Raw genomic sequence first — 11,109 nt, 5'->3', positions numbered from 1 at the left:
AACAATAATAATAACGGAAACATTACGGCAGCAAAATTAACGTACATGACATCTGACAAAACTGTGGCAAACTATCGAAACCAGTCGCAGGTAAACACAGGTAAACTGTTCAGCTCCAACTTGACGTAATATCATCGTTCTCCAAACTTGTGAAGGTTCCTCCTGGTATTGGGATGCTGATGGGGACGCTCTAAACCGTAGGGGCTTCAAAACGGCCTATCTGAAGGTAAATAGCCTCTACCATCCCGGCCCTGGGAGTATCATACTACTGACATAGCTCATGGGTAAGCTGCTTGTAGCACATACCAGGTTATGGGACCTTCCGGGCCGCTGCCAGCAACACACTATTATAACAACGTACTTGAACTGTATAGAAAGTAATATTTTCCCGGGAGATGTAGGGAGGAGGATCATCTACTTCCGCATCCATATTTTCTTCAGTCGGTGGTTGTATTTTGGCTCTCTTGGCTCTGTCTGGCAGGAAGTGTTAAATAGACACAGTGAAAGCAGGCGAACCACGGGCACAGAGAACATTGTGCTAGTATCATTGGTCCTAGACTTAACCATCTACCAGTAGATATCAGAAATATTGCCGGAATAAGTGCCGAAGTTTTGAAGAGAAAACTGGATCACTGCCTCCTCGGTGTGCCTAATCATTCTGGCTTTGATGGATATGTGGGCCACCGACAGCAACAGCCTGGTTGATCAGTCAGTCAACAGGGAGATCTTGCTACTTGACTTTGCTACGCTTTAAGTAAATCAGAATGTTTATAATTGACAAAAGGCATAGCAATCTTGATTATGGAAAATAATGTTTTAATGCTTCCCGCTCAAACATAATAAGCGACAATAATTTTCAACTCGAGGTTAAAAAAAAAAAAAAAAAAAAACTGAGTCCAACGAAGCGTACTGTTTTTTTTTTATGAATTGAATAGTAAATACATGGAGTAGATTGCCAGAAGACAGTGTTAGATAACTCTAGTGCTAGATTTGCGGTATTCACTCTCATAGCCTTTCATAAATACCCTCCTATAAATTTGTTTTATTGATATTTTAGCAACGCAAGGTACAGCAGTGACCCTTACAGTAACGCCAGCAACAGTAGCGCTTGTTAACACTTAACGTTTTCAGTGCCGTTGTCTGTTCCAGTTATAGATACTGTTATTAATATGAACCTCACCCTTCGTCTTTTTCTCTATCACCACACCATAGCCACCATTACACCACACCATCTCTGTCACTATCACCCCCTCATAACCACACTCCAGCATCTCTCTTCCGTAGTTAAGTGAAACTTACGCCACATATCCCATTAATTGTTATTGGGAGGGGGAGATTGCAAGAGAATATGGGCTCTGAAAATGAGAGAAGTTAGAGGGGAAGTCGGGATACAGATTGACGAAAATGGGAGATGCGTGTTGTCCCAATCACGCTGGAAAAAAAAAATGAAAGGACATATAGATTGGTCCTCGGGCGAGGGAGGCGTGATGGAGAGAGGCAGGGGATGAGCGGGAGGGTAAACAATAGGGGTGTGAGGGAGGGGGAAGTGGCAGTGGGAGAGCACAGAGTGATAATGATGGTAATTGGAGCAGACTAGAGGGAGAGGGGGAGAGCGTTCCACGATCAATGGATCTGTAATTAGATTAACTGGCAGTGCTTTGCCTCCTAAATTATTACCCCTTCAGCTGGAGAAGACAGCTTGGGAACGGGGTGTTAGGGGCAGAATGGTAAGTGAGGGGGAATTTGAGAGGGGCTTAGAGGAGGGGTGGAGGTTTATTGGAATAGAAGAGAGGGAGGGAAGGGGGTAAGATTCGGGGAGAAGGGACGATGAGGGTAAGGGTGATATTGAGATTGCTGGTAATGTTTCCCCCCCTCTTGCACTTGGGAAGATGGGAGGGGGGAAACTGTTTCAATGGGGAATTTGACAACATGAAAGGTTACTTATGCGGGGATTTTTCTCTCAGTTTTCATTGTGTGTTAATGAATTGGTACAGGAACACTAAAAGTTTTGAACAATTTGTGCTTCGGAGAAAAAATTTCACTTTAAAGTTTTTGGGATACTGAAAACCAATATGGCCATAATAACAATCGATTGGCTAAAGTTGGCAAGGAAATTTAAACTTTTTTTCGTATATTAGTAACATGCCCGTATTATGAATTATATTTATTCCACCCGACACTTCTTTGTCTAATTACAGTGATGTACTTACTTTTACCCCCTGGTAGATTATTATTATATTATTATAATCAAGGGGGAAGCGCTAAACCTGTAGGATTGTACAGCGCTTGGGAGGGGATGTGGAAGGCATTCAGGCTTAATTCGGGGAACTGGAGTACAGATCCAATTCCCTAAATCAAGAGCCCCTCACCAACATCCCCCCCCCCCGTAGAGGTTCTCTATGATTGAGACGTCCTGGTACAAACGTTCGCCATCTTAATCACTGATTGCTCAGCAGTTGGCCGGAAATGTATATTTTAAACATATATGGCAACCCATTTTTCTTTTCACTATCTCCCTGTAACTGTCGTCTTTGGTATTTGATAAAATTGGTTACTGCTAACTGGAAGGCGTTCCACACACATTTTTCTCACCGATACGGTCAGACTCCTAATCTTGAATAAGCTCATGAATCTTTGGACCAACAGATACACCCTCCTTGATTTTTTTTTTTTTTTTTGTCACTGAACCTTGAGAATTTACCTCCGAGGTACCGAAGGGCTGCTACCGTTTTATCAGCAGCCTAGCTTCATATGTAGGGGTAATAACAAAATTAGGATAGTTTCTAAAAGTAGAGGTTATTGATACAGTCCAGTTAGTAGGGACATGTAATTATGCATTGTGCGTTTGAATCTCGAATCTTTTTTACCTGTACAATGTATAAGAACATAAGAATGTAGGAACACTTCCCAGGTCAAGGAGAACAACGGTGTCTTTACAAATAAAGCCTATTTGCAATTAAAAGCACTTTTGTATTCATTCACGCTGTTGTCAGTGTACACTTGGCTAGTTATGGCTTACCGATTTCTGGCCTCCAAGACTCTGTCATATCTACTCTTAAAACTGTGTATTGTCTGCTTCTATTTCTGTCTCATCTTTCCACTTAACATAATACGACAGAAAAATAATGTCCTCTTGCTTTAGTGAAAGATATTGGAAAAAGTGTGTACGATATCCATTGAAGAACAGGGGTGCCATTAGACAGAACATGTCAACATACGTGGTTCAAAGCTCTTCAGCTACTCGAGGGAAGTTGGATATTATCTCCCGCAAATTCCTGAGCAGCTAGGTTTATGGCTGTGGGCCTGCGGGCAGCTAGCCCAAACAATTTGGTTGTTAGTCTGTTTTACATCGTTTATCTCCATTTTATAGGATTGTTTTCTTTACGCTCGTTTTCAAGACTCCCCTCATCCTCGTTTTCAAGGCTTGCTTCCCCTCATCCTCGTTTTCAAGGCTTGCTTCCCCTCATCCTCGTTTTCAAGGCTTGCTTCCCCTCATCCTCGTTTTCAAGGCTTGCTTCCCCTCATCCTCGTTTTCAAGGCTTGCTTCCCCTCATCCTCGTTTTCAAGGCTTGCTTCCCCTCATCCTCGTTTTCAAGGCTTGCTTCCCCTCATCCTCGTTTTCAAGGCTTGCTTCCCCTCATCCTCGTTTTCAAGGCTTGCTTCCCCTCATCCTCGTTTTCAAGGCTTGCTTCCCCTCATCCTCGTTTTCAAGGCTTGCTTCCCCTCATCCTCGTTTTCAAGGCTTGCTTCCCCTCATCCTCGTTTTCAAGGCTTGCTTCTCCTCATCCTCGTTTTCAAGGCTTGCTTCTCCTCATCCTCGTTTTCAAGGCTTGCTTCTCCTCATCCTCGTTTTCAAGGCTTGCTTCCCCTCATCATCGTTTTGTAGCATTTGACAAATGCGCTCATGGGTTGATTTTACATGAATTGAGGGCGATAGATATAACTGGGAAAGTAAACAAATAGCTTTTTTCAATTTTGTAAGAGCACAGCGTAGCAGAAAAGAGCAATATCCAGCATTAGTTAAGTAAAAAAAAAAAAAAAAAGCTTGGTACCCCAAGGCGCGAATCTGGCGCCTCTGCTGTGCATTATCCTCATAGCGGACGTAAATGAAAACACTGCACAGTTTCATATCATTATTTGCAGATACCAAACTGTATACAGTCTGTATACAAAACACAAGATCAAAGAGAATGCAAGGAATATGTGAAAGATATGGGTGTAATAATACCAAAGAAAATAAGGCAAATATTACAAAAGCCAAGAAAATGACGGGGTGGCTGTACATGAATGATGTACACTACCGACAAGATGAGGAATTACACATGTGCGACATCTAGGTATCTTTATTTGTAGACATTTCGCCAACCAGTGGCTTTATCAGTACGATACAAGGACGTAATGTGAAGGTAGAGGTATATACAAAAGATGAGGTAATCAGTCCCTCAGCGTTGGAGGTGGTGACGAGCACCGTATCTTGAAGACTGAAGCATAGGCATAAATGTTTGCGCTTATATACTGGCATCAGGTGAGGGACTTGCAGCAGACGAAGGCATTATTGTCACTGGTAGGCGGGATTCCCCAGTGGAGATAGGTCATATCCAAGGAATGGGCCAGTAGTAAGCAAGAAGGTTGTGGAGAACTTTCAAAACCAGGGAAATAGTGCTGATGATGACACTTAGATCATTTGTGTGCGCTCTCGCCTAGAGTATTGTTCAATATTGACGGCTTCTTTCAGGGCAGGAGAGAGATCAGAGCTGGAACAAATAAAGGGAGCATTTACGGCCTGCATAAAGCCAATAAAGCATTACTAGGAAAGCTTGAAGGTTCTAAATATGTACTACCTGGCGCGCAGAGATGAGTGATAATACATACGTGGAAAGAACTTGAAGACTTGGTCCTAAATCTGCACAAATCCATTTACATACTTAAGTGAGAGATACAAGAGAATGTGTAAAATAAAACCGGTAGAAAGTAGGGGTGCTTTGGGCGCAATAAGAGAACATTATATCAGTAGCCGTGGGCCAAGACCGTTTAACATTCTGCCACACATCAGAAACACTGCCACAACAAATGTACAAGTCTTCAAGAGGAGATCGGACATGTACCTTCGCCAAGTGCAATATCAACCAGGTTGTGATTTATTTGTGGGCCATCGAGCTGCCGGCAGTAACAACCTGGGTGGTCAGGCAAACACCAGACAACTCTGGCCCAGGATCGGGCTGTGGGAGTAGGAAAACTCTTGAAACTCTTTAAAGGTACATCAAATGGACCAAAAATCTTAAGCTTTCATTCTTTGTTTTCCTACATACCTCTTGTTTATCACATGTAATCTTATTGTTTGTGTTGGCATTGAACTGGTGTATCACATGCGTGTGTTAGTTTTGGCGCTGGTGGCGACACTGACTATGCATCATGTGTAGAATTATTGATAAGTGTAGTGGCACTGGTCCTGCGGCCCTAGTTTTTGGATTAAATTGACGTAAGTTCCCTTCTTTCGCAGGTTGAAGCTGGAGTGTGAGAAGTTGGCTAGTGAAAAGACCGAGATGCAGCGTCACTATGTTATGGTAAGCCAGGGTGGGAGCACGTCAGTGTGTGTTGGCACCACTAAGGTACCAGGAGTGTGGTCACAACAGTGACTGTTGTAATCATGGGAGAGAGAGAGAGAGAGAGAGAGAGTGTGAGAGAGAGAGAGAGTGTGAGAGAGAGAGAGAGTGTGAGAGAGAGAGAGAGAGAGAGAGAGTGTGAGAGAGAGAGAGAGAGAGAGTGTGAGAGAGAGAGAGAGAGAGTGTGAGAGAGAGAGTGTGAGAGAGAGAGAGAGAGAGTGTGAGAGAGAGAGAGAGAGTGTGAGAGAGAGAGAGAGAGTGTGAGAGAGAGAGAGTGTGAGAGAGAGAGAGTGTGAGAGAGAGTGTGAGAGAGAGAGAGTGTGTGAGAGAGTGTGTGAGAGAGAGAGAGAGAGTGTGAGAGAGAGTGTGAGAGAGAGTGAGAGAGAGAGAGAGAGAGAGAGAGAGTGTGAGAGAGAGAGAGAGAGAGAGAGAGAGTGTGAGAGAGAGAGAGAGAGAGAGAGAGTGAGAGTGAGTGAGTGAGTGTACCTGGGGGGATGGGGTGTAGAATCGGATGAAGAATCAGATTAAGCAGTCAGTAGTAAAGGAAAGGAAGGGAAGAGAAGATAGGTAAGGCAGTCAACAGGTAGCGCTTCTTGTGTGTACAGCTGGTGGACATACTGAACTGCTGCGTATGTGACAGTATTGTAGCTCCCCTCTTAACACACCTTGTCAGGAGAGTTGGAGAGAGGCGGGGGTAGAAGTAGGGGTGTGTGAGGGCCTGGAGAAGGTTTAGGGATAGACGAGACAGGATGGGGGCGTATAAGTGGGGGAGAGCCTGGAGAGAGAATTGGGTAGGGATAGGTTAAGCAGGAGGGGGTGTAGAGGTGACGGAAAGCCAGAGACAGAAGGCAGGCAGTAAGTACAGATATAGGTGAGGCAGGATGGGGCAGCATAATGACCCGTAATTATCTTACACCTATAATTATCTTGCCTATAATTACTTGTAACGACTAGTCATTACCATAATCAGTATTCACATGTAATCAGCATTTGCCTCTTGTTATAATTCTCTAACTTGCTTCCAATTTGTATTTGAATACCAATTACCATATTATTACCAGCCGGCGGATTGTAATATTGCTTACGGAGGTTCACAAGAGCAAGTGGAAGGAGCTTCTGAGAAGTATCACTTCCCTTACTTTATTGCTAATCCCTTCTTTATGATAAGTTATACAAATATAAGCTACATTTAAAACAGTAATGGGTATCTTCTTACCGTGGGGATAATTATCAGATAGGAATAAAGGAAAATAAAGACAGTCTCGGATAAAATTTCAAGTGAATGCGAGCCGGGCCCAAGACCCGGGCTCTAAAAGTGGGAAAACTGTGGGAACTCAACAGAGGTAACGGTATATCAAAGGTGTGATCGATAAGATGTTAGACACCTAAAACACATCTTTATTTTGTAAGTGAATTGTGTGTGGGGGGGGGGGGATGGTGGATTAGAATATTGCGTACGGGGTGCATTGGTAAGCCAGCGACAAGCCTAGGTAAATAGTTTTCCCGAGTGGGTCATCAGATCACTAAAAACCCGTGTCAGGAAAAAAAAAATATTTCTGCTGATAGAACATTGTACATCCACCACCTCACTGTGAACTGTTGTACGCAGATTATTATTTCATTATTATTCGTGAGGGGTAACACATTGTGTGTAGAGATTACAGTAGTGGTGGCGACTCCCACTGATGTGTGTTCTCCCTGTTACAGTACTACGAGATGTCGTACGGCCTCAACGTGGAGATGCACAAGCAGGTGAGTACTCCTACACTCAGCCTCTCTTGTCACATTTCACTCGTGCATAATATCCTGTCCTCGTTGTTTCATCTCAGCCTTTAACATTAACAGTGTTTTATATTTTCTGGTTTTTTGAATGTCCCTAGAAATGTGTGTGTGTGTGTGTGTGTGTGTGTGTGTGTGTGTGTGTGTGTGTGTGTGTGTGTGTGTGTGTGTGTGTGTGTGTGTGTGTGTGTGTGTGTGCGCGCGCGCGCGCCCATAGAGAGGGAGGTAGTTTGCCGATGGTTACATTAGATCGATACTCGTTCAATATTCTGTATTGAATGTATCATCAATCTTTGCAGTGATTTCGGTTAGAGTGAGGGAGAGTGGCGTCAGGGGCTCATGTGTGCAAGAGTTGTGGGTTCAGGAATGCATTCAGTTAAAAGTAATTATTTATTGACGAAATGTTCGAAAATGAGCTCTGCTCCCTTTCCTTCCTCACCCCTTCCATCTTTCCTGGTAGTTCCTCTTCCCCTCCTGTGTGTGGGAGATAGAGCATCCTGAGAGATAATTTCCTAGTACTACCTTACTGATCTCTCCCAGCTAAGACTGGCAAGTTTTATTTTCTTTTTTTTTTTTTAGGTATGCAAACCTATTCTGTGAGAGGGAATATGATAGGGGGGAAAACAACTATGTTAACTTTGTTAAAATAGAGTAGAAAGACGCGCGTGTACCCAATTTTGTTAAATAAAAAAATCATAAGTCCCCAGCAAACGAGTGTGTGTGGGGGAGGGAGGGGAGGATTGGGAAGGAATTTACCAAGGGTGAATAAATCACCATTCGCATTTCTTTATCGTCTCTGTGGGTGACGAATGGCTGGGATTATTGCGGCCATTGTGAGGGGGTCAGGAGTGTGAGTGTGTGTGATTGAGAGACAGATGAGGCTGTGGGCGGGCGATGGTGGTGGATTCACGGTTTTGGGTGAACGAGGTTGGTGAGTTAGTTGGAGTTGGAAGAACGTGTTTGGAGAATTTTTTCTGCTGTAGGATTTACGACGACTGTCCTGGGCAGAGAAGTTGTATTATGTGATGCAAACTTTGTGTACTTAAATATTGAATACAAGACACTGGGAGAACACACACACACACACACACACACACACACACACACACACACATGACATGGTGACAGCAGTAAGACAAGAGAGAGAGGGGTGGGTGGATTGCATATTCTTGGACTGCAAGAAGGCGTTTGACACAGTTCCACACAAGAGATTGGTGCAAAAACTGGAGGACCAAGCAGGGATAACAGGGAAGGCACTACAATGGATCAGGGAATACTTGTCAGGAAGACAGCAGCGAGTCATGGTACGTGGCGAGGTGTCAGAGTGGGCACCTGTGACCAGCGGGGTCCCGCAGGGGTCAGTCCTAGGACCAGTGCTGTTTCTGGTATTTGTGAACGACATGACGGAAGGAATAGACTGAGGTGTCCCTGTTTGCAGATGACGTGAAGTTGATGAGAAGAATTCACTCGATCGAAGACCAGGCAGAACTACAAAGGGATCTGGACAGGCTGCAGACCTGGTCCAGCAATTGACTCCTGGAGTTCAATCCCACCAAGTTCAAAGTCATGAAGATTGGGGAAGGGCAAAGAAGACCGCAGACGGAGTACAGTCTAGGGGGCCAGAGACTACAAACCTCACTCAAGGAAAAAGATCTTGGGGTGAGTATAACACCAGGCACATCTCCTGAAGCGCACATCAACCAAATAACTGCTGCAGCATATGGGCGCCTGGCAAACCTCAGAACAGCATTCCGACATCTTAATAAGGAATCGTTCAGGACCCTGTACACCGTGTACGTTAAGCCCATATTGGAGTATGCGGCACCAGTTTGGAATCCACACCTAACCAAGCACGTAAAGAAACTAGAGAAAGTGCAAAGGTTTGCAACAAGACTAGTCCCAGAGCTAAGAGGTATGTCCTACGAGGAGAGGTTAAGGGAAATCAACCTGACGACACTGTAGGACAGGAGAGATAGGGGGAACATGATAACGACATACAAAATACTGAGAGGAATTGACAAGGTGGACAAAGACAGGATGTTCCAGAGATTGGACACAACAACAAGGGGACACAGTTGGAAGTTGAAGACGCAGATGAATCACAGGGATGTTAGGAAGTATTTCTTCAGCCACAGAGTAGTCAGGAAGTGGAATAGTTTAGGAAGCGATGTAGTGGAGGCAGGATCCATACATAGCTTTAAGCAGAGGTATGATAAAGCTCACGGCTCAGGGAGAGTGACCTAGTAGCGATCAGTGAAGAGGCGGGACCAGGAGCTCGGAATCGACCCCCGCAACCTCAACTAGGTGAGTACACACACACACACACACACACACGAGAGACAGACAGACAGACAAACAAGGTGAGGGGTGTGTGCGTGCCTCACGCAGGTTGATATTTAATTTAGCAGTTAACATGGTAATCACAGTTGATATCTTCCATTGAAGTTTGGTTGTTCTGTGGGAGGTAGTGTTAAAATCGCCTCTTAGTGTGTTTGAAGTTTAATTTTAGAACTGCTTTATTGGTGCTTGAAGTTAGCTTATAGAATGGACGAGTTGAATGCAAGACTCTCTTGATATGCTGCATTTAACACTTTTTTATATAAATATTAACAAAATATTCCTTTATCTTTTCCTGACAGACGGAGATTGCCAAGAGGCTCAACGCTATCATAGCTCAGGTTCTTCCCTTTTTATCTCAAGAGGTGAGTTGTGTATGTGTGTGTGTGTGTGTGTGTGTGGGAGGGGAGAGAAGGGAAGGGAAGAGGGAAGGAATGGGATTGGATGGATGGATATCACCGAGTTGTGTTTTCAGGGGTGGAGACTGATCGTCATCACTAATTTCTAGCCTCTTGGGCCTTGCCATATCCACTTTTGAAGCTGTGTATTGGGTTTGCCTCCACCACTAACTCGTCCGACTCATTTTACTTTTCAGCCACTCTGAGACTAAAAGAATTACGTACATTCCTTTGGGTCACCTGTGTCTTCAGCTTCCACCTGTGTTCTTTTGATTGTGGTCAACTTTAACAGTCTGTTCCCATCTGCCCTGTAAATTCCTCTTAAGATTTTGTATCGTAGTTATATCTCACCTTATCTTTCTCTCCAAGCTCATTAGGTTTAGTCACTTAACCTCTCCTTATAGTACATTTGTTGGGTTCTGGTGTGAGAGAGACTAAGGCTTGCATCTTGCCAGATACTGATGGAGACACACTGGTTGATCTGACCTGGTCTCTTGTTGATTTGAAGTATGCTCCCTCAGTGCAGTTATTTGTCTGTCGTGAGTTCAAGGTTGAATTGGCGTGCGTGTTTGACCAGGTATGGGCCCACTTTTCAGGCCACGTCACTTGAAGAATTTTTTGTTGAAGCTCCTGGATGCTGTCTTTTCACATGCCGTTCACATTATCCAGTTTGTAATTCTGTAGATGTACTCGTTATGTTTACCCCTTGCCCTTTCTCTCTAATATTTGCAACTTCTCTCCGCCCATGCTGGACTGTCCGGTCTGTCCTCGCCTCATAATCCCATGACTTTGCTCAGTAGTTTCTAGCTCTCCTGCTTATTTCTTGGTTTTATATGGTTTGATTTACTCTGTTCCAAGCTCTCTTGCACTTTCCCTTGACATCTTTACTTTTTTTTTATTAAATTTTGAGTGTACTGTTGTTTTATGCTTTGAGTCTGTTACCTTCTTCCTTTCTTGTACAGCTGTTTGCTTCTCTTCCCGTTCTCTCCAAA

General features: G+C 44.0%; 1 protein-coding gene across 5 annotated transcripts in view; it reads left to right on the top strand.

Annotated features, from left to right (window-relative positions):
• Nucleotides 1-11,109, top strand: part of gro (TLE family member transcriptional corepressor groucho) — a 146,764-nt gene that overhangs the window by 70,814 nt on the left and 64,841 nt on the right. For all 5 annotated transcript variants that reach the window (XM_070089860.1, XM_070089859.1, XM_070089861.1 and 2 more), the window contains 3 exons: nucleotides 5,501-5,564; nucleotides 7,311-7,355; nucleotides 10,022-10,084. In XM_070089860.1, coding sequence (XP_069945961.1) covers nucleotides 5,544-5,564; nucleotides 7,311-7,355; nucleotides 10,022-10,084 — 129 coding nt within the window. In that variant the 5' untranslated portion in view covers nucleotides 5,501-5,543. The remainder of the gene's footprint in view (nucleotides 1-5,500; nucleotides 5,565-7,310; nucleotides 7,356-10,021; nucleotides 10,085-11,109) is intronic.

The sequence above is a fragment of the Cherax quadricarinatus genome, chromosome 30 (assembly GCF_038502225.1).
Source record: "Cherax quadricarinatus isolate ZL_2023a chromosome 30, ASM3850222v1, whole genome shotgun sequence".
Lineage (NCBI taxonomy): Eukaryota > Metazoa > Arthropoda > Malacostraca > Decapoda > Parastacidae > Cherax > Cherax quadricarinatus.
Note: the sequence above shows the minus strand (reverse complement) of the source record. Positions and strands in the feature narration are given on the sequence as shown.